General features: G+C 39.1%; 1 protein-coding gene across 4 annotated transcripts in view; it reads right to left on the reverse strand.

Moving 5' to 3' along the window:
- Positions 1-3611: 3611 nt before the first annotated feature.
- FRMD3 (FERM domain containing 3) overlaps positions 3612-23613 on the reverse strand; it is a 248414-nt gene continuing 228412 nt past the window's right edge. For 2 of the 4 annotated variants that reach the window (XM_019750147.2, XM_019750150.2), the window contains exon 14: positions 7919-9050. In XM_019750147.2, the coding sequence (XP_019605706.2) occupies positions 8452-9050 (599 nt within the window). In that variant the 3' untranslated portion in view covers positions 7919-8451. Of the gene's footprint in view, positions 3836-7918; positions 9051-23613 lie in introns of those variants that run through there. The other 2 variants (XM_019750148.2, XM_074330596.1) reach the window with 2 other exon arrangements.

Consider the following 23613-nt stretch of genomic DNA (forward strand, 5'->3'; position numbering starts at 1 on the left):
TGGGACATGTTTCTCTTCATTTTGGCTGACTCCCTGAATTTGTTTCTAAGTATTAGGTACATCTCCTACATCTCCCTGTCTTGGTAGGGTGGCATTTGCAAGCAGTTTCTAAGGATTGGTGTTCATTCTTCCTTAAGTTTTGGTATAATTTATCAGTGAAGCCAACTGGCCTCAGTAATTTTGAATGTTCTGTCTTTGAGTTCACTGATTCTTTCTTCTGCCTGGTCAAGCCTTCTGTTGAGTCTTCTGTTGAGTCTCAAGTGGATTTTTCAATTCAGTTATTGAAGTCTTTAGTTCCAAAATTCCTCTTTAGTTCTTTTTCATAGTTTCTTTCTCTTTATTAATATTCTCATTTTGTTTATGAATCATTTTCCTGATTTCTGTGCTCTTTTTACTGTTGAGCACGCTTACGATGGTTATTTTTAAATCTTTGTCTTGTAATTCATTTATATGTTTGTCTAGTACTGGTGTCTAAAGATTCTATTTGTCCTTAGATTGTGCCATGTCTCCTTGCTCCTTTGTATGCCTTTTTATCTTCTGTTGGGTTTTAGCGTTTATAAAATCTGCCACCTCTTCCAGTCTTTACAGTTTGACTTTTTCCAATAAGCCTGGCTAGACATTCTGGAGACCTCTCAAGCCCTTTCTGGGATGTGTCCTCTCTGGGCTTGTGTGTGTTATCTCCTATTTGAAGATTCCGTTTCTACTGAGGAGCTCCCCCTGGTGTCTTTGTCTTGTACTGCAGCATCTCTGGTGCTACAGTAAGCTACCGTACTGGATCTTCAACCCGTGTCTCTTGTCTGTGGTTCTGTGCTCTGGTGTACATTGATTGCCTTTGTTCTCAACTGTCCCCAGCTTGAGCTTTGTTCCTGTCAGCACTTAGATTCATGCAAGACAGAAACCAGGGCCTTTGGTAGCCCTATGAAAAGTCAGAACATTGGACTTACGTCCCACTCTTCCTCCATTCTGCAGGAAGAAGTCAGGAGTTGGGAGTTTTCTCCCATTCATGCCATGCTGTACTGGAGGAAGGGCTCTGGCAAGTGTCACAAATTTCCTATTAAGCATCAATGCGGTTGGCTTCATTTTCATCTGGGATTTATGAACTTTTTAACTAGTTCCTGGATTTCTCAGTCATTTGGTCCAGGTATTGCTGTTAAGTCAGTATCTTCACTAGAGAAGGAGTGCTTGGGGGTTCCTATTCCACCATGTTACTCAGTCACTTGTCCTTGTTCAGTTTTCCTTAGACTCAACTTGTATCACCACATTGAGCAGCTGCAGTGTTAAACCATTTCCAGGAATTGTTTTTGAGACGTGTTCTCAGAAAGCTAGGAGCAGAGAGGGAGCTCTGAATAAGGCCAAGTAAAGATACATCTGAGAATGGAGCCTTCCGAGGAGCTGCCATACAGATTGAATAGTAACAATTCTCTGGGGACAGGGTTGTTAGGGAACCCCAAACCCATTCTGTCCCTCCCAGTGGCTACTGTGCCACTGTTTTTCACCGGTATCATAATTGTGAGGTTGTTAGTTTTCAAGGGAATTTCAGGGTTGGTGAGAGGTGGGAATATGGCAGATTAAAATGCCACAAAGCTCACTGATCTTACCAAGAAGAGTTTCCTTGAATAAATTTTCTTAGTTCTTTGCAAGCCTTTGGTTAGTTTCTAGAATTCTGGAAAAGTTGGTAAGTTGATGTATACAATTTTTGCCAGTGTTCTCATTGCTTTTATGAAGGAATAGATTTTCAGAAGCCTTTATGCCAGCACTCTAGAAGTGCTTCTCCATCAAATATAATTTTGATGATGTATCACCTAATGATTCAACTAGCTATCCTTTCAATTTTATTGAAGCAAAAAATTGGTAATGACCTGACTTAAAAAAGATTTGTCATACCATCATTAAGATTATTCAGTTTCTCAGTTACACAAAATTATACCAAAAAGGCTTTATCAAATCCTAGATGCAGAATGTTAATTTTATCCATTCTCTTTCACTTGTAGATTTAACCCAATCTAATCAATGAAATTTGAGAAAATAAAAACATTAGCAAAAAGATAGTTCCCTCACTTCTTATCTTTATACACAAAGAGGAAATCTTTTCTGTAAGATAGATTCTTCATCATTATTTGGATGGTTTTACATTCTTCAAAGAAAGAAAAATGAGCCCTATACGTTTGGATTTCAACACTTCAACCTTCAGTTCTGATCATCAAAGGATTCACTTTCAATACTCTCTTCTTCCATTCTTTTAACCCAGTCAGGGTCAGTGACATAATTTGCAAAACCTAGTGCAAAATGAAAATGTGGAGATCCTTGTTCAAAATACAAAGGAAAATAGCAGTTAAAGTACTAAAATATAAAGTTTTTTCTTTTAAAAATATTTTATTATTTATAAAACAAAAGGGTAATGGTGATACATATATAACAATATTTATACTACAACATGCAGCATTACAAATTGTAAAAAGTATTTTGGTGTCATAATTTTGTATAATACAATAATGATACATTATTATATTAATATATACATACCTTGATTGATCATAAGATTTTTTGAGTTCACTTTTCTGCAAATTCATTCATTAAGCCATCAACTTATTTTAGCAGCTTCATTTTAGATTGATATAATTGAGAGTGACATCAGTTGCTTTTGGTAAATGCAATATAACAAATATTTTTTAATAATTTTTAATTTTGAGAAGGATCTTTACATTGCAACTGTTACTGGTGCCACTGAGAATATTTTATAAGCTGTAACAACATTAGGATAAATTTCTGATAATTTATTTTGAATTATAAGTTTTAGTACATCTAGAACTCATGATGCTTGCAGAACAATGTTTCTAAAAGGATTTAACTCTTCTTACAAATCAGTTTTACATGGCTACAGTTCAGGTTCTGGTTTGCAATTTTATAGAACTAGCAGCTCAGGGTTGTCAGGACACTCAGGCTAATCCAAGAAGGAAGGATGCTGATTCACTCACACCCAGGAAATTACAGGAGACTGATGCTTAAACCAGAACACTGAGTTTTTTAACTTAGGAAGAATGTAACAGCCAAGCAGAGTAGAAACTAATGTTGGTTTGTTAGTCTGTTGTCTCCCGTGAAGGATAGTCTCCTTGGAAAACTCAAAAACCTTGTAATTATCAAAATCATAATTCTTGTGGATGAGGAGATTCAGGGTAATTGGTGTTAGCTGGAGGAGCTACTGTAATTTGCAAGACATGTTGCAATAACTTGGTACCCACACAAAGCATACCCTTTGCCCTACTAAGAATTTTCCTTTACAACAAGGAAAGTGGCCTTGATTCTCTTTCCAGAGAGCTATTTGGGGTAAGCATCAGCTACAGGTAAACAATAGGGTGGTATGGTTCCAATCAATCCTGGTTTTTCCTAATATTAAGTCCCAAGTTCCCTCACCCATTTGCAAGGTCTATCAGGGCTGATGTCAGTGGCAGACTTCCCCTGATGCCTGAGGTTCAGCCAGGAGCAGCCTTCTCCACTTCTTCCTTGCAATATTGGAAGTTGCAGAGATCCTAAATATTCTTGAGTGTATTAGTGTGAATCTTGTCCCTCACCACCACCCCAGTTCCAAAGAGACAATAGACTCAATGGCAGAAAAGGATTAAAATCAGTTTTATTAATGGATTGTAGAACACAGTTGGGATCTGAGGCCCAAGTGAGGCATCTTTCTTCCTCTTTGAAGTGACGACAGCTGAGCCCACTGGGCTGGGCTTGCTAGACTTACCCACCCCATCACAGACCGAGGCTGGAATGTGGAGAGCCGAGTCCTGGCTGAGCCCACCATGGGCAGGTCCTGCTGGGTCTGTTTACTGCATGGAGACTGGAAGCCCAAAAGCAGGTCCAAGAGAAAGAGAGAGAGAGAAGCAGGAGGACAAGTAAGCAGGGACTTTTAGCACATTACCTTCACCCAGTAGAGAAAGATGGCCCAAAGAGTCTCAAATTCATCAACCAGAACCATCCCGAGGTCACCCCAGAAGTGGAAAGTTTCTCCCTAGGACTTTCCTTCAAAGCTGGAGTGTGGTTACGAGATCTTTCCCCTATTTGGCTGAGCAAGGAATGTAGGAATAAGGAAAAGGGTTTGTACCAAGAGGCAAGATTGGGTCGGGAGTCTGCACTGCTCAACAAATAAGAGGCCAAGGGCCATTCTGTGTGAGCCTTTCAGTCTGCATATGATAACCTAAACCAAGGTGCCGGATAGAGCTGCTAGAGTTGGGACTGTATGTCCATGTCACCTCACGCCTCAATGCCAACGACTGGATTCCTGTTCTTGCCTGTACTCTAGAGCCTGGAGCTGTGAGGAGTGCTGAGTAAGAACTTGACAAACTCCCTGCACACACCGCCCCAGCCCCTCAGTGGGTGAAATGGATGAAGGTGATCAAAAGGTACAAACTTCCAATTATAGGATAAATAAGTTCTGGCGAATTAATGTACACCACCGTACCTATAGTTAACAATATTGTGTGTCTGAAAGTTACCAAGACGAGGTCTTAAAAGTTCTAATCACAAGAAAAACATTTTGTCACTATGTGAGGTGAAGGATTTTGCTAACTTTACTGTAGTAATCATTTTGTAATATATATATACAGCAAATTATTATGTTGTACACCTGAAACTAATACAATGTTATATGTCAATTATATCTTGATAAAACTGAAAAAAAAGGAAAAGAAAAAAACAACTTGACAGACTTAAGTGGCCACCACAGCTAGAGTATAATTTGAGGGGACATGTATGGTGTTCCTGTAGTAAAGAGAGCCCCTTTTGCTTCATTCAGAGTAACACCTTCTGATTTAACTGACAGGTGAAGAGTTGTTAGCTTTGTAACAAAGCAGAGGGCCTTGCTGTATGGAGGGGAAGATCAGAGTAGTTAGAATAGTCAGATTCCTCCAGGGCCCATGAACAGGCAGGAGAAGTTTAATGGCAAGTGTTGCAGAGGTGAGGCTGATATAGCTCTTTCTAGCACAGGAAGGCACCATTTTCTGGCCAGAAGTGATAACACACTAATTTTCTAGCACTCTGAGATCCTTCCCCCTACCTGTCATGCAAAACACCCCTCTTCTATTTTTCTATGCTTTTCTATTTCTCTAATTATCTTAGTGCCATAATAATAGACTATAGCTGTCTCTCTTACGTTTAGGTGCATTTCCAGTACACACAATATTCCTGCTCTTAGATTGGGTGACTTCTGCAAAAGATTACTCCCATCCATTACCTGTGATTATTTTTTTTCATACTATCACCATTCAAGGGTGACCTCATTTCATGGTCCTAGATGGCACTTTTGTGTAGTTTCCAACAGGATATTATATAACTTTGCTTTGAATAAAACTAAATGATTGCAGAAACATTTTTCCCCAGAGTACTTTTATTAGGGATTCCTGCCACCATATTAACATATAAAACAATCTGAATGTTGACATAGAAATGCAAATTTCACTATACAAAGATAAGGCTCCAATCATAGGTAACATGGCCCCCCTATCTCTAGTATTTCAATGAAATCAATTCATTTTGAATTCTTCCGAGAATTGATTTTATAAATATTAGACAAGCCACAAAATATATTCCAAATACATAACATTTTACAATATGTTCCAAGCACAGACAGAAACACAATACTTGACCTACATTTTTTTCACGATCCAACTTGCATTAGCACTAAAGACAAGACTGTGTGTGTATATATATTTGCCATATATGTGTGTATATATAACCACAAATGTACCCACAGTGGTTTTCATGGAAAATTGAAACTTTTGAGACTGTGGGTTTTTATCCACCATGATATCTGAGAGGGAAAAGAAATAATAACATATCACAAATTCCTCAATTGGGGAAAAGTAAATACGACTGTGAATGAAGGGCATATCAGTTGTGTATACACAAATACACACATATATACAGATTTATATATAAACACATATATACCAATAATATGGAATATACATATACTCACACACTTGCTTTGAACTCTATCTCACTATATTATATACTCTCCATCTTGGAAGCAGTCTTTTCCTCATTTGACTCAGGCAACTGGTGACTGTCTTCTATCAAACTGGAGTGGTATTTCTAAAAAGGCTCTGATTCTATCCCAACAAAATGGCATGTTGGGATCCCAGTTTTACTTTCAGTGGCTACTATTTAAATTCAGCAGACCCAATCCTGTCAACACCTTCACTTAAAAACATTTCTATTCAACAATGAGGTTTTTACCTAAGAGAAAAAAGACATTAGCCAGAAATGTTAGAAATAATATATTTGTTATTCCTTAATATAAATATACATGGTTGGGCCATGTGTGATATTTCTCCTGTCAGTATTTTTCAAATGTTTTATGATAGGCAATATATTATTTCCATAATTTAAAAAATATTATTTAATATTTATAAAGGATGAGGGCTAGGTGATTTGTCATGGTTAGAACTTCAAAGAAAAGTATATGAAGCATAATTAGAGGGGGAACTAATTTATTGCAGACTACACTGGAGGGCCCTTAGGATGACATGAAAGTCATATGATAAAAGGGGGCAAAGAACTTCAGTTTTAAAGCTGGCCACTTGCCAACTTTCAAAATAAACTACGGAAAATATATTTGTATATTATCAAATTTCAGTTATTAAACAGTCTTTATTAAAAAGCAAAATAAATCACTGAAAGCACAGGAGAAATGACATCCTACAAACTTAAGAGCAAATGTATATTATAGTTTGCTCAACTGAAGGCTTCATGAGCTGACTTTTAAAACTTAATTTCAAAATCAACTATCTAATAAAGCACTCAGAGCTCCATGAATAAGTAGGACTGGAATGGCCAACTTGGAAATTATGGTAATGATAGAGCTGGAGTGTCCATTAGAGGTAGGGAGAAATTACAGGCAACCCAGTCTCTTAGTAAACAAGGACAAGGGAACACTTTCAATCCATGGAGAAATCCCAATGCGCCATGCCAAAGCTCCATACTCTTACCTTTCTGTCATGGATTTAATGGTATGAAAACATCTGTCCCCTCTACTGAGTCCTTTCACTAATTCACCCAAGCTGAAATGGTCTACCTAAAGAGTCCCTCCACTTTCTTAATGGGAGCCCCAATTAGGAGTGAGTTAAGATCTTAAGGAAACCAGGAAAGGAGTATAATGACCACCACAAAAGAAGATCACTGGCATTTATCGAAAAGTCAAATTCCATTCTTTTCATTTTCTCTTTCCTACTCTCTCATACACGCACTTCTTTTGAAGTTTCTTCCACAGAATCACAGTAAATAGCATGAGGGACCAAAAATGTGTCTTCAAGTTTCTCCACTCTTATTTAGATCCACTTAAACATATTCACGTCAACTTGGACAGCAAGCGTGCTGTTCTTTACATTATCCAATACCTTGCATCACCATCACTTCCAGAAAATAGATTATTTGCCTATCACCACCTGCCTACCAGCCTCACCAAAACTTTCTTTTGCTACTTGCCATTGGTCAAGTTCCCATCTGCTTCCACTCTTGGGCTAATGTATAATAACATGCAATTAACTAGCATATCTTTTAACTTTTTTCCTTTAAAGTTTCACCTCCTTTTTAAAATGTTCTGCTTCCCCAGCCAAAATATGTGGACAGGATGCAAATGAAAGTAACAAGTCATCTTGTCCAAATACTTTGAAAAATGGACCACCCTGTGTCCACTTGATGTTCAGTTTCTACATCCTCCAGTTCCATCATCTGTTTTAGGAGCTTACTTGCTACAGTGTCTTTCTACCTATTTTCTATCTCATGTGCAGGTAACAACAAATTATGGGATTGTTCAACCAAAAATATTTTAAAAAACAAACCAGTGCCAAAACATTAAAAAATTCCCGACATACCCTTTGTGCATTAATCTTACAATCTGTACACTTAAATAACTCCAGGAGGCTTTTTTTTGGGTTTTTTTGCTTTTTTTTTGTTTTTTCCTAAAAAGTTACCAAAATATTCTGAACACATAAAAATATTAAAAAAAAGAACAGCATAAATTCAGTTGTATAGGCATTGGTTAGAGGACATTATTTTCACTAAGGATTATATTCAAAACCTTTCTCTTAGATTTTTACTAAAATTCTGATTCTGAACCTTATAGCTTATAATGATGCTAACTATTAAAAAGGGTGAAATCTAATTCAGCTCAATGTGTTATGCTATAATTAAGAGTATGTCTGTGATATAATAAAAAATAAATGTATTTTTGGTTATTTAAGGGCTATCTTCCTAACCTATAACTAAAATTACTATATTTGATTTAAACTTATTTAAGTGCAGTGAAGTATATGGAAAGCTAACTTAAAGGTTTGAATAATCAGTTTTGAGTAAGGAACACCGTTGACAGCCCCATGACTATTCAGAACCAGGCATTTGCTGAGAAAACAAATCACTAGTATTGAATATAGCCCTTAGTCATATGAGATAGGAACTTTATGAGCAACCCAGCATGTAGAGAATGAGATTTACTTTGCTAACCACCCACTCCTTGAGAGGACAGTAATATTCATAGTGAAACTGCTCAAACTCTGGCGTCTGGCGGATTTCACATAAGAAGGAGAGATCAATACCTGACTCCAAAAGGAGGAGGAGCAGGGGGAATACAAAGAGCAGCAGCCCCAGGCCCACCACAAGGAGCCTGGAAAAACTCTTGACCAGCGGGTTCACCCGAATATGGCCACTCAGAATGTCATAACTCCATGACAAAGCGCGGTGAGCCTCCTTCAGCTCCTCTTCTTCAGCCATCAAAAAGGCATTTTCATCTGCTTCCAGTTCCTCAAATGAATCTGTGTCTTCTCTTTCCAACTCAAGCCTAGATGGACAGTCAAAGAGCATGTCAATCTCATCATCATCAACGGGGGTGGGGAGCAGGCTGGCACTTGGGTTGTACGTGAGTTCAGAGATTGTCAAAGGCTCTTCGTTTATTTTATCTTCTTCTTCGCTTGGGGAGTCTTCATACTCCCGGGCTTCCTTTACCGGTGAACTGGAGATCAAGGGGGCAGAAATGTCATCTTCTTTGGGCAATGGAATACCTGTAAAGAGACATTTTTTTTTCTTAATTTTAAATTTCAGGTTTCCTTTTTCCATAAAGATCTGTAAATGGGAACAAACCAGGTGGGAAAAAATACAATTCAAAGAACATGTGGAATTGTTCTGTGAAATCCTGACTTTTAACAAAGCCATTTCAGTAACAGACCCTGAACCATAAGTTCTAAGGTCAACATGCTAAACCCAAAATAACCAACACACCACAAATGACTGGCAATATTTACATTTACATGTGCAATTATGATCTGCAAAGCATCAATTTTGGCCATTTGGCCAAAATGACAATAAGTCACTATTATAATTTTGAAGCTGTGTTTTAGAAATCAACACGGTCAAAGTACTATGGTAAAATTATAGAATCTAGTCTCCAACGATAATCACTTTATTATGTTATGTATTGTTTTCTAGTATTCATTCTAGGCAAAAGTTTGTGGTTTCTAGTTTTATGTAACTACAAATATGTGCACAAACTTGCATCTTACTCCTTTTATTTAACATTTTAACTTAGACATTTTCTATGTTGAAACAAACTCCCATTTGTATTTATAATAGTTGCCAAATTTTCTGTTTAGTTAATACAATATTAGTTGCTTATTGGCAAACAGTTAGATTGCTTTGCAATTGTAAAAAAAAAAAAAAAAAAAAATGCTGTAAGAGACATCTTATAAAGTCTTTTTCGTCCTCTTGTTTTTCAGTTCATCCGCCATAGATAGATGTCCAAAAGGAAAATTGCTTGGTCAAAAGGACTGAATATTATTTCCTAAAGTTTACTGGAGGAGAGGCATGTCTCAGCCCCTCGTTTTATAGATGTGAAACCCAGTTATCTACCGCCAGGCTTCCGGCAAGCCCTCCGAATTTTGATTGTTGGGCACTTAGTGGGAAACAAAGTAAGGATCACAGACGTGCTCCCCTGAATGGTTCTACAACATAATACCAAATTGGTGACCATGTGCATTAGGTAATTATAAACCAGCTTTTAATGACTACATTTCAGAATTTCTTTTTCTTCAAGTGTACAGCAAGTGACATCAGACACCAAGATGGCAACGTAAGTCATTCCTGACTTTGCTCCCCCTCACAAGAATGAAAACTAAACAATTCATGGACAAGAAACCACTGAGAGAATCCTAGAACACAGGAGGGAGGCTGCAGCACCCCACTGCACCACACAGACCAAAACCGACGGCTCTAGAAGGGTAAGATGACTGGATACATGCTGACTGTTTTGCCCCACCCCCAGGCCAGCGTAGCTCCACATAAAAAGATCTCCCCTGAGTCTATGGCTCCTCTGGTGGAAAAATAGACTCCAGGCGTGACATCCAGGCCCTCCAGTATTATGGGTCACTTCATGGTAGCCCTTACTCTGGTTTCACCACACAGGGATTGCACTGCAGAGCTCAACCACTGGGTATCTGATTGTGATAAAGACGTGGGGAGGGGCCTCCAAAAACCAGCACTCAGATCTTGGCAGACTGAGTTCCTACCTGTGAAGCCCAAGGAGTAGTCCCAATGAGCAGGTGTGCTCATCTGCAGAACCAAGCTGGTGATACAGTCTGACCAGGGAACTTGGTGGGATGCAGGTCTGACTGATTTGGGTCCTCAGACAAGGGGTTTTGCTAGCCCTGTAGCCTGGTCTACCCACGCCCAGGCTGAAGATCTGAGTCATAGCCTCACCCACTGTGAAGCCTGGTCCCTCCTGACTAGAAAGGCTGTTTGGGAAAATTTGGGAGTTGCTTGAAGTGAGCCCTCCGAAGGGCTGATTCATAGCCCCATTTACTGTGGAGAGTGGCCCCATCCCCATCTGACAGGAAGAGCTGGTGAGAATACCTGGAAAATGTTACCCAGCAAGGCTCAAGCTGAGAGATGGGCAAGCAGACCTGATCACTCTTGAGAGCAAAGCAAGTAGCCCTGTTTCAGCCAGGGAAATTGGGGCACAGGTCAGCTAAAGTGAAGACCACAAATACAGCCTTAGAGGCCTTGAAGCTGCTTTTCCCACTGCACCTGGGCACTCATCGCTGAATATAGCCTTCAGCCTGCCAAACCAGGGAAGCTTACCAGAGCACAGTGGAAGCTGGCAGCCCATCTAACAGTGTTACTTACAGTGGCACTTGAACAGAGAGCACAGCCCATGGCTTTTCCTGTCTGCAGAGCAAAACCATGCCTTCACCTGACCAGGATGTCCAGTACACACTCTTACCTGATTCTGATCCCCAAACAAACTGCTGCACAGGCCCTGTGTCCCATCCTGCTGCTTCACCCGCGTAGGGAAACTAATTCATAGCCCCACCTACTGCTGATTATATAGTACCCACTCCCAACTGTCTGATAAGCCTGACCTGAGAATACAGGCAACCATGGAGCCCATCCTATAGCCTCAGGCAGGCAACAAAGAAGATATCTTCTAATAGCTCTGGTATGATAACACTTAGCAGTCGAGATGAAAGACACCATAAAACATGCACGCCAACACAGGATGAACAAGCACATGAAAAGATGCTCAACATCATCAGTCATTACATCAAAACCACAATAAGATGGCACTTCACACCCACTATGATGGCAATATTTTTTAATTTTTGAAATAATTTTAAAATTATTGAAAATAACAAGTGTTGGTAAGGATGTGGAGAAATTGCTGATGGGAATTTAAAATAGTTCAGCTGCTGTGGAAAACAGTTTGGTAGTTCCTCAAAATATCAAATGTAGAATTACCATATGATACAGCAGTTCCACTGCCAAGTACGTACTCCATAGAACTGAAAACAGGGAATCAAGCAAATACTTGTATGCAATGCTCAGAGCAGCACTACTCCAATAGTCAAAAGGTCCCAAATGTCCCAAATGTCCATCAACGGATGAATAAATAAAATGTGGTACATCCATACATTGGAATATTATTCAGCCATAAAAAGCACTGAAATACTGATACTACAACATCGATGGATCTCAAAAATACATGCTAAGTGAAAGAAGTCAGACACAAAAGGTTACATGACACCATTCCATTTACATGAAATACCCAGACTAGGTAAATCCATAGAGACAGAAAGCACACTGGTAGTCGCAAGGGGCTGAGAGAAGAGAGGAATGGGGAGTGACTGCTTACTGGGTACAGGTTTGCTCTTGGGGTGATGAAAATGTTTTGAAACTAGATAGAGGTACTAGTTGCAAAACACTGTGAATATACTGAATGACACCGAATTTTTCACTTTAAAATAGTTGATTTTATGTTACGTGAACTTCACCTCAATGAAAATAAAAAATAAGTGCAAGCCATCAATTTTCTACTACACTATAATACTGCATGAAACTTGAAGGGAGAAAATTTTTGCACTATAGGGAAAGACGACAAAAGTTAGGGCTTTTTAGAATGCTTTGCATAGCTGGTATTCCATAGCCCCAGAAGGAGAGTCAGTGTCCTCTCCTTTCAGAAAGCAGTGAAAGTAACTTTGGGTCTGACTGGTAGTACTGCTCTAGAAAAACTTCCAGCCCCTTTGGCTATTTTATTTGCTCCTGCGGTCACACACATCTTCGGTGCTCTTTTTTCTAATAGTATTTTCTCATGTATCTGGCCTTTCTCCCTCGCCCTTTGTCTCTGCTTCTCATATGCTTCTCCTATAACAAGAGGACACAGGAAATCTCGTTTCCAGACTGCAGTATTTTGTCGATGGCAATTCCATTCTTCCAGTTGCTCAGACCAAAAACCTTGATTTTTCTCTATTCATACCCACATTGGACCTGTTAGTACCCTCTCTGTCTCTACCTTCCAAACATATCCAGAATCAGACTACTACTTACCACGTCCTCTGCTAGCACCCTGGTCCAAACCACCATCCTGACTCATTTAGATTATTGCAACAGCATCTCATCAGCTCTCCCTGCTTCAGCTCTTGCTATATAAGGGCCTCTGTCAGCTCAGCAGCTACAGTGAGCCTTTGAAACATAAAGTTGATCATGCCACTTACCTGCTCAACATTCTCTAATGGCTTTCCATCTTAGAGTACAACCCAAGTACTTGCAGGGATGCCTAGGGCCCCACTCAAGGTGTCCTCCCCTGCCCTCCTCACGTCTCTGACTCTGAGCTTGTTCTCCTATGACTCACCTGTTCACTCTACCCCAGCCAGACAGATGCCCTGCTGTTCCTGAAACATACCAGTCACGCCCCAACTGAAGGGCCTTTGCACTTGCTGTTCCCTCTGCTCAGAGCAGTCTTCCTTCAGATAGGTCCATGCTCTCTCCTTCTTTACAGGTCTTTAAACAAATGTCACCTTCTCAGTGAGGCCTTCCTAGCCACACTGTGTACCATTTCAGCCCCTAGCCCCAGTACTCTGTATTCCCCTTTCCTCATTTTTCTTCTGAGAAGTCCAGGATGTAAGGAAGAAAAGTGGAGCACTAGCAAAAGGTAAAGATAAGTAGCTTCTGGGGAAGATGTAACCACAGTAACTTATCCAGGGTCACAAATGCCAGTGTCTCCACCGGCTGGGTAGGTGCCTAAAGTGAATGGTAGGGGCCACGTGTGGCACCATAGGGACTGCTGGTGACTGGGGTAAATTAACCATGTTGAACTCCATCTGAAAGCTTTAAAATTCAAAAATTTAAAACGATCTGTGCAATCCATACAAAATGTGCCTGGGGGTCTTTTAGGCATATAGGCTGCTAGTCTATAAATGTTGCTCTAATAAAAATCAGCTAGATTCCTAAGGTTTCAAGTCACTCGAGTGTTCTGGTACTTTGAGCTCAATAACAGAGAGATCTTCCTTTTTTCTGAAAAGGAAGAGGTAGGCAAGAAAATAAATGCTTTCTTTCCCTTTCATAGTTTTTCTAACCACGAGTGTTAGTGATGCTGGAGTTTCACATTACTTTCCCCTCATCACTGTGCTCACATTGTAAAGCAGCTGGAGTAGAGGGGAAAGGAGACCAGACAAAGGCTAGACAACCCCAGGTTTAAATCCCAGCTCTCTACTTACATTAAGAAACTTTAGTTATTAAGTAACTTCTAGTTAAAGTTACTTACTGTTCTCGGAGCTCAGTTTGCTTAACTACAGCACAAGAGTAAAACCTACCTCATAAGGTTGCAGTGAGAGTTAAATGAAATTACGGGTGCCTGAGTGCTGCCTACAGCAAAACTATAGAAATGAGATATTACTACTTTACCAAAGAACATTAGGCTACATTTGATCTATTATCAAGCGATATCATTTTATCAATACATAGTTAAAAACAAGTCCACTATTACAGAGTACAAAGAGTTGGTTATCCATATTTTCTTAATTTTCTTTATATGATAGATGCTTAAAGTTTCCTATACACCTTTTCTGGTGAATTCTAATAAGAATATCCAAGGAGACCAAAAATATTATATTAGTAAGATTATCTACACTGCTTCATTAAGTTTATTTTACTTCATCCATGTATGAGAAGCCTCTTGAATATATTCACAAATCGCAAAGGCTGCCAGCTTTTTTGTTTTTAAAATGAAATGACAATGATGTAGAAAAAGGAAATAGTTTTCAAATGTATATAATTACGTAGCCCAATGAAAGTTAGATAATAGCTGTAAACTTCCTGACACATAGGAAATGCTCAATAAATGTTAACTATTATAATTAAATTTTAGTATAGTAATATTGTCATTATTCAATTTGAAGAAATGCTTTGTGAAGAGAGAAAGAGAAGATGCTGGTAGAAAAGTCTGTCCCCGATGACAGACAGGCAGTGTGCCCGCCATGTACAATCAGCCAGGTTGCGCACTGTCCGTCCCTCTGAACCCCAGTCATATGATCCCAATGTGACAGTAGCCCCTAAAGACACACCATGCACCACAACACGACCTCCTCAGCAAGCTATGGACAGATGCTGTTTATTGAAAAAGTTGTTCTTCATCTAATTGCTGAAGGCAACATATAGAGACCTATTTTAGTACGCCCCCAAATTAGTGGCAGGTAAAAATGGAATAAGCATCGCTCACATTTGCATTCAGAAATCTGCCCCACTGTTAAGTCTGCACATATTTGTGACAAAATCCAAATACCACAGCTGAGATTACCAGCAGCTTGTGTGTGTACAAAACAGCTAAACAGACCCGCTAATGGCCCTTATCTAGTTCGCCTGTGTGCCAATCATCTTTATGAATGAAGCGATGCAGCATCGGGTATCACCAGGACAAGCATGTCAAAATGAAGGTACTAGTGACCCCACGCGATCTCCTGGGTTTGTGGAAAGGCTCAAAAGTATGTAGAAAAGAAAAATGTGACAAAGCACATTCGGGACAATATGGCAGTATCAAAAGATAACGGATCACTTGTCATTTGCATGTATCCATGCTAACCTCCTTAGCAAAGACTTAGGAATTTGGGTTATTTAGGGTAACTTTAAACCCACTTAGCAATGCCTTTCCTGTTTGGAATCTACCATTGCCGCTGCTGTCATTTGGCTGAAACCAAACTGGCTCACTTTGCAGGAGACACTCCCTCAGCTTTGCTCCTAGCTCCCCCGTCATGGCCACATGGTCCTGCCCTGTGAGCATCATGCCTTTCTCCATGCTGGAGGCTTCGGCAAATGGCAACTATTGGGAACCACCATTCTGGTTCCCTTGGAGGCTCCCCAGGTCACCCTGTGCTGATACCCAAATATCAACTGTCCATTAAATCTGCAGAGCAGGAGTACAAAGAAAGGGGTACCACCACCCAGGGAAAGGAGTGTGTTCTGGAAATCATAGAGGATCTTTTGGAGGTCACAATTTGAATATTATTTGACTTTTAAAGTTATGTGCATGTAGACTGTATTTTCTCTAAGTTTCATCTCATGACAGTAGAGAGAACATTACAAGATGTTTATTATTAAAATAGGACACTGGATGGGAAAGGGTTAACAACCACTTGCCCAGGTGCATACCAAATCCTCGGGTCTCTACAGAAGTCACATGTTTGTTCTGATTATCCAGAACCATCCTTCTTAAGCTGTGTTGAACTCTTGATTTATCCGCTTATGCTGTTAAGCTTAGCCATACTGGCTCTGGAAAATATACCGTACTTTTGAATTGAGGTCGAAAGAAAAGTGTGAAGAAAGAGTGGGAGAGGAGAAGGGAACAGGTCATCACTCCACTTCTGGGAAATATGATGGAGTGAAAGAGCAGTGGCTAGAATTTCAAGGACCTGGATCCAGTTCCCAGCTGAGCCAGAACTCTCCGTGTGAACTCAGACATGTCACTTCAGTTCTATGAGTCTTGGACTTTTTACAAATGGTCCCAACCTCTCCAGTTCCAGTGTTCTGTGGTTACATCTTAATCTATGTCTGTTAACACACGGTCCCACTTAAAAGTCTACAAGTACTTTCTCTGAAAGCACCAATCACCTGCATATAATAAGCAGAGCTATTTCTCCTTTATTTGTTGAGAAACTGTTGGAGGGGGGGAAAGATAAGGGTGCTAAGATTTTCAATGAATTTTTATAGGGCTGGACATTTTAAGCACATGATCATGTGACAGTCGTAAGAGGAGATGAGAAAACTGAGGCTCAGAGACATTAACTTGTACAAGGTCATGAAGCCAGGAAGCAAAAGAGCAGAGGTTTGTCTGACTCCAAAGCGTGTCTGACTCCAAGCTTATTCCAGACCACCATGTAGCCTGAAGGAAAGGGAATCTGAGAGGCCTGAGAGATCCTCACTTCTTAACTAAGGAGGAAGAGTCTTCTCTGTTACTGGTCCAATGTCACTTGCTGAAAACACAGTGTCATTATATGCAGGGTGATCATCTGTTCTCATTTATTCAGGGACAGATGATCCCACTATATGCCTGTTGTCCTAGCAGCATCATTAAAATGCCCTTTTCGCTCTCAAAAGATTTGCCTATCAAATGTTATGGTCACCTCATTATACATCCGATCTGCTGTGATTGTATCATAGCCAGGATAGAAGCAAAAAAACAACCAAAAACCCAACAGCAAAACACTTGTTGTTGTGGGGATTAACAGTTTAGGTTAGAGTTTACTATGTTCTGCATGTGCTATCCCTCCCTAAAATATGCTCTATCCACATTAAGCAGCATACAAATTTCCAAAATGTAGTAGATAGCATGCCATTAACCTCCCTCATGGCTCTTTTATCTTCCTTTTGTTAGGAATAAAATTTAATCTTTCAAGTGAAGCTCATGTCCCATGGATTTAAAGACAAGATCCTAAGAATAACATTTACTTATCCAGAGGAGGGTTTTCACTTTCAGTCACGGCTATTGCAAAATATCTCATACTAGAAATGTACCTGATGCCTCTGAATATTTCTGGGAGACTGCCTGTTCATTCTATTTAAAACCTATGAAGAGTCATTCCAGTGACTCAGGAAAGTATAGACAAATGGAAACTTAGATACACACACACACACACACACACACACACACACACACACACACACAGCAAATCCTAATGTTCTTCTCATCTATACATTCCAGTCTCTCTTCTCCTTGCGTTCATCACCTACCAACCTTCTGTTCATGCTTTCAGGAGTGGCTGAACATTTTTGACACCCTTAGTCTTACCATCATTTTGGGCAACTTCAAGATTAGAATTGAAGAGGATGATTCAGTCAATCCTGCCTTTACATTGCAGTAGGCAGATGGTCCCTTCTAGCCCACTGAAATAGCCCTTAGCAAGATCCCCAATGCTAAAGACAGTGTTTTTTTCTGTCCACCTGCTAACTACTCGATCTCTGAGACTCCATACTCTCTAGGCTTTCATCCAATGATTCTAAGCTACCTCTGTCCTCTCCACAGTCCCCTCACCTCTATTTGTGGTGCCCTCAACTCTCTGCTCTTGTCACTGTGTACCTTCCTTCCCTTGGAGTCAACCATATGGCTCCAATATGCTCCTGCAGCATTGCTCAACGCGGCTCTGCAGGTCACTAGTGTTCCATAAGGCGTTGACAGTTCTTCCTTCAAAAGAGTGTTCTGTGGTCATGTTAATTTGGGAAACTGTGCATACTATCACCCTTTTGTAAATTTACCATCAAGGTTAAGAGGACAAGCTCTCATCAAAAAATCAGGGCTATTATCAAAAAGACAAGATAACAAATGTTAGCGAGAATGTGGAGAAAAGAGAATCCTCATGCACTGTTGGTGGGAATGTAAATTGGTGCAGCTACTATGGAAAACAGTAAGGAGGCTCCTTAAAAAATTAAAAATACAACTAACATAATCCAGCAATCCCATTTCTGGGTGTATATCCAGAGGAAATGAAAATAGGATAACAAAGAGATATCTGTACTCCCATGTTCTTCGCAGCATTATTCACGATAGCCAATATAAGGAAACAATCTAAATGTCTGAATTTTAACAATCTAAATGTCTACATAGATGAATGGGTAAAGAAGATGATATAGACTCATATAGATATTATATTTACATATATAATATTATATATTACATATACCAGGGGTTCCAAAAAAATGTATACCAGTGGACACTTTGGTCAACATTGCTCAAGCAGTAGTTCGCCGTAATCAGAAGTGTCTGCACGCTGATGGTAACCACTTTGAGCACCTTTTGTAATTGCAGAAGTCAAACGTGACTTGTACTCATCTTTTGTTATTGGTATATATTGAGTATTACAATTTTAATAGTTTCCTTTCTTAAAATGTATACACATTTTTGGCCCCCTCTGTATAATTAATATCTCTATCTGTATCTTTATATCTATATCTATATCTGTGACATATAACGTATAATGGAATACTACTCAGCCATGACAAAGAAGGAAATCCTGCCATTTGTGACAACATGCAGGGCCATTATGCTAAGTGGAATAAACCAGACAGAGAAAGACAAATATTGCATGATATCACTTACATGTGGAATCTTTAAAAGAAGAAAAAAAGTCAAATTCATAGAAACAGAAAGTAGGAAAGTGGTTGTCAGGGCCTGAGAGGTGGGGAACATAGGGAAACTGGTAAAAGGGTACAAACTTTTAGACGTAAAATGAATAAAGTCTGAGGATCTAATAATGTAAGACGTAGTGATTATAGTTGGTAACACTTTAATGTATAAGTGAAATGTGTTAAGACAGTAGAACTTAAATGTTCTCACCAAAAAAAGATAAATATGTGAGGTGATGGATGAGTTAATTAAGTGGGGGGAATCCTTTTACAATGTGTATCAACTCACCATGATGTACACTTTAAATATCTTACAATTGCATTTGTCAATAGTACCTCAATAACGCTGAAATTAAAAAAAAAAAAAAAAAAAAAAAGCAATACAAACTCTGAAGTTATATTTTTGTTTTTGAATCCTGGCCTTGTACTAATTGTCATGTGACACTGGACAAGTTACTTAATCACTCTGTTCCAGATTCTTCATCTATAAAAAGGAAAAAAAAAATACAGGACATACCGCATGGGGACATTGTCTGGAGAAGAAATCATGTGAAGTGCCTGGCACAGGTTAAGCACTCAGTAATATTACTATGAACGTAATAAAATGTGAGACATCCTGAAGAGAAAAAACCAGTGTTGCTTTATTTAACTCAATATTTCATAAATTTATTTGACCAGAGAACTTAGAACATGACTTAGTTTGGGAAACGCGTACTACTGAATCTCTGACCCATCCCAACTCAAAACCTTCCAACAAGCTCCAGACTCACCACGCAGCCATGTGTAGGCATATCCACCTCAATGTCTGAAACCAAACACTATCTCCCATCCAAGCCTTTTCCTCCTCCATCACTTACTTCTACCCAGTCTCCCACACAGCAATCTGAGGGTTGGCCAAGATGTTATCTCCACACTCACCGTTCACATCTAATCTGTCACTGATTTCTACAAACTCTGCTACCATATGCACTTTCAAAACTGTCCCTGCCTCTCCGTTTCTCCATTCTCAACACTTTTCAACTGCAGATAACAGTGGCTGCCTAATGAGTTTCCCTGACCTCAGTCTGGCTCCTTTTGAATTATTGCCAGACAATCATTCCAAAATGCTCATTAGTCATGAATCCTCTTCTTAAAAGGTCTCTCACGACTTTCAGGCTAAAGATTAAACTCTTTAGCACAAAACACACTTCTCTACCCCATATATTTCCACTAATCTGTCTATTTAGAGGTGACCAAATGCATCATATTATGACGCGCCTCTGTGCCTTTGCACTGTTGCCTCTTCCTGGAATGCCCTTCTATACCCAGAGGGCTCCTACTCATTCTTTAAGACCCCGTGTGTCACCTCCCCTGGGAAGACTCTTCTATTCCCCCATTACTAGTCTGGTATATTATAGATGCTTCTTATCTGGTAGTTTCCATGGTTGACTCCTTATCATTCATTTCTCTCCCAGATGATTAATCTAAGCCAGTCATGGTAATTCCAGTTTCTTGGTGATGTCTGGTTTAGAAATGGGCATGTGAGCCAACCCTGAAAATGAAGGGAAGAGTCACTGGTGTGGATGGTGGGAGACTTCTGAGAAAGGATTCTTGCTTCTAAGAATATCCTGGAAAGGTACAACAATGTCAAGAGAAAGAGTCTGTATCTAAAAGAAACCCCAGGAATCCTGGCAGCCACCCTATGATACTGACAGCAAATGGTCTGAGGGGAATTCTGGCCAACGGAGAAGGGCGGTGCAGAGAGATGGAACGAACCTGGGTTCTGGAACCTGGAATCCTTCCTGACTCTGGACTTGTTGTCTTGGATAATAAATCACCTTATTATTTGAACCAGTGTTTGTTAGAGTTCCCTATTACTTGTTGCTAATGGCAGCCTAACCGATGCAGCTGTCGTACCGTCTCATGAATCTCTGTCATCACAATCAATCATCACACCAAGTCAGGAAGGAACATAACAAAAAAACCCTCACTACCCTTCAGTGTTGTTTGGTAGCCCTCAATAACGTAATATGAAAAAGACCAAAAAAAAGAAAAAAAGGTAAATATTGGAAAGGAAGGCACAAAACTCTCACTATTTCCAGGTGATACTATTATCTAATAAAAAAAAAAAAGGCAAAAATTCAAATAAGGAGCTAGGAGAATTAATCAGAATTCAGTAAGGTATGAAAATGGATTATCAACATAGCAAAGCAGTGGTTTACTACATACCAGCAAAGGCAATGTAAAAATCTGATAATGGAAAATCCCACTCAAAATAGCTAAGTGCACAAATTAGAATAGCCACATAATATCCAGGAACATCTATAATAAGAAATATGCAAAACTTGCCTGAGGACAATGTTAAAACATAGCTGAGTAACATAAAGGAGAATCTGAAAAAATGAAAAAACATAAAGATGTTTCTGAATAGGAGAACTCAGTATTTTGAAGATTCAGCTGTCCTCTAAAACTAAAATTCACTGCAATGCTAATACAAATCTCAAAGTGTGTTCAAAAATGGCAAATGGATAAAGTCCACATGAATAATTAGGAAATTTTGGATTTGGAAAAAAAAAAGATCAATGAGAGGGAAACTTGACTTATCTGACACCAAAACTATACTATAAAGCAGGGGTGTCCAAACTTTTTTCAACGTTTTTTACCAAGGGCCATATGCCGTAAAATACACAAACAGCCGGGTCACTCACTCGAGGTGAAGTATGTATTGCCTCACCTGGTTTATTTAAGTAAACTAAATATATTTGTGGAATTTGCTGCGGGACAATAAAAAATGGATTGTGGGCCGCAGTTGGCCCGCGGGCCGCAGTTTGGACACCCCTGCTATAAAGTAATTGAACATGAATATTAAAATATACACTTCAGAAACATACCTTTGACTATAATGCAAGTTTATGGTCAATAAATGAGAGAAATTGCTAACCAAATGGGGAGGAAAAACATATATCCCTACTTCATGTCATACATACTTAAAAATTCCAAAGAAGTTCACAGGTTAAATAAAAAGTAGTGCATCAAACTACATGAAATTCCCATTTTTGTAGGTCAAAAGCAGTTGAGTACAAGCAATTTCACACAGCTCAAGTTAATGCATTAATTGTGAAGAAAAAGACTCAGGAACATTTTTATAATCTTGGAGGAAGGAAAAATGACATAAAAAAAGAGAAAACTTAGAGTATACAAAAATTAAGTAGTCTGCACATGTAGAAGTTTTGTATGTGAAAAGTGCCTGTGTTGCAAAGTTCACATTAAAAACTGCTGAAAGCTCAGAACAGGTTAGAAGGGAAAAAAGTTAATATTTGTAAAAGGCAAAGAATTAATATGCAGATTATAAAAGAATTCCTACAATCTGTAAGGAAAGGATAAAATCAACATAAATGTGCAAAGTAAACAGACAAGCAATTCCCAGGAAAAGTGCTAATGGACAATTATCATTTGAAAAGATGCTCATCCTCACTAGTAAAAAGGGACATGTAATTTAAAATCAAAAAAATCTCATTTTCCTTTCACCTTTTTTGCAAAAGAAATTGATCACATCAGGGTTAGTGATTATGTGTGGGAGTAGACATTCTCATACCTTGTGAGTGTTCCTCTTTAAGAGGGTGATTTGTCCATTTCCATCAAAATTTGAACTGTATATCCTTCAACCCAACAATTACACTTTTAAGACTCTATCATAGAGAAATGTCTCTGTATAAACATTCTTTGCAGCATTATCAGTCATAGCCAATAAATAGGAAATACCAATTTCCAACAATAATTTGGTGATTCAATTATGGTATATAGGATATAGATTAACATGTATTGACATGGAAAGTCCTTCAAGTCATATGATATAAAGTGAAACAAATGAATTGTGAAACACAGAACAATTCCATTCATGTAAAATAAACAATCAAGTATCCTACATGTCAATATGCATAGATAGCTCCTGGGAGTACCAAGGTCAAGGAAAACATTCTACATAATCGTGCTTTTTAAAATCTTTTACAACAAGAACACATCATCTATTACCTATGTCATTATACAAATACAATTAATTTCAATTCACTTCCACACATGTGCATAAGGTATGGCCAATTCCAGACATCTCCCAGGATTTCTTTTATCTTAATCAATTGGTGAGAACCACATATACATATATAACAGCAGCTCTTTTCCTGCTGTAAGCTCTGATTTTTAAAATTCCTGTTTCAATTCCTATTTCCCCCAAGGACCACAACATAACACACACACACACACACACACACACACACACACACACACACAAATATGATATTTTCAGTGAAAAGGAAATTGGCAGAACATCAGTTTGATCCCAATTCTTTAATTGATACTGCCTTTCAGTAAAGCTCTGCTTTGAAGATAAACCGGGGTTGTGCCTCATCCAGGTAAGCACACTTGAAGATTTTACCCTTGAAACAAGGGAAGGACGGGGAGCACGTTTTGATCATCAAATCTGCCTTCTCCATAACCTTCTATCATTCCTGAGCACTCTGGATTGGACACACCACCACTGCCGCCTTCCTACGCCAGATGCTGCCTAGAGTGTAATTTATTAGCCTTTATAACTTCACACCATTTTCACTTAACAAGAGAGTCAGGATCCCCATTTCAGGCCCTCCCTTTTCCCCTTCACACTTGCTTGCTCACTCTCCTTCCTGCCTGTCTCTGCTTTTCTCCCTCCCT

This window comes from Rhinolophus sinicus, linkage group LG04 (assembly GCF_036562045.2).
Source record: "Rhinolophus sinicus isolate RSC01 linkage group LG04, ASM3656204v1, whole genome shotgun sequence".
Lineage (NCBI taxonomy): Eukaryota > Metazoa > Chordata > Mammalia > Chiroptera > Rhinolophidae > Rhinolophus > Rhinolophus sinicus.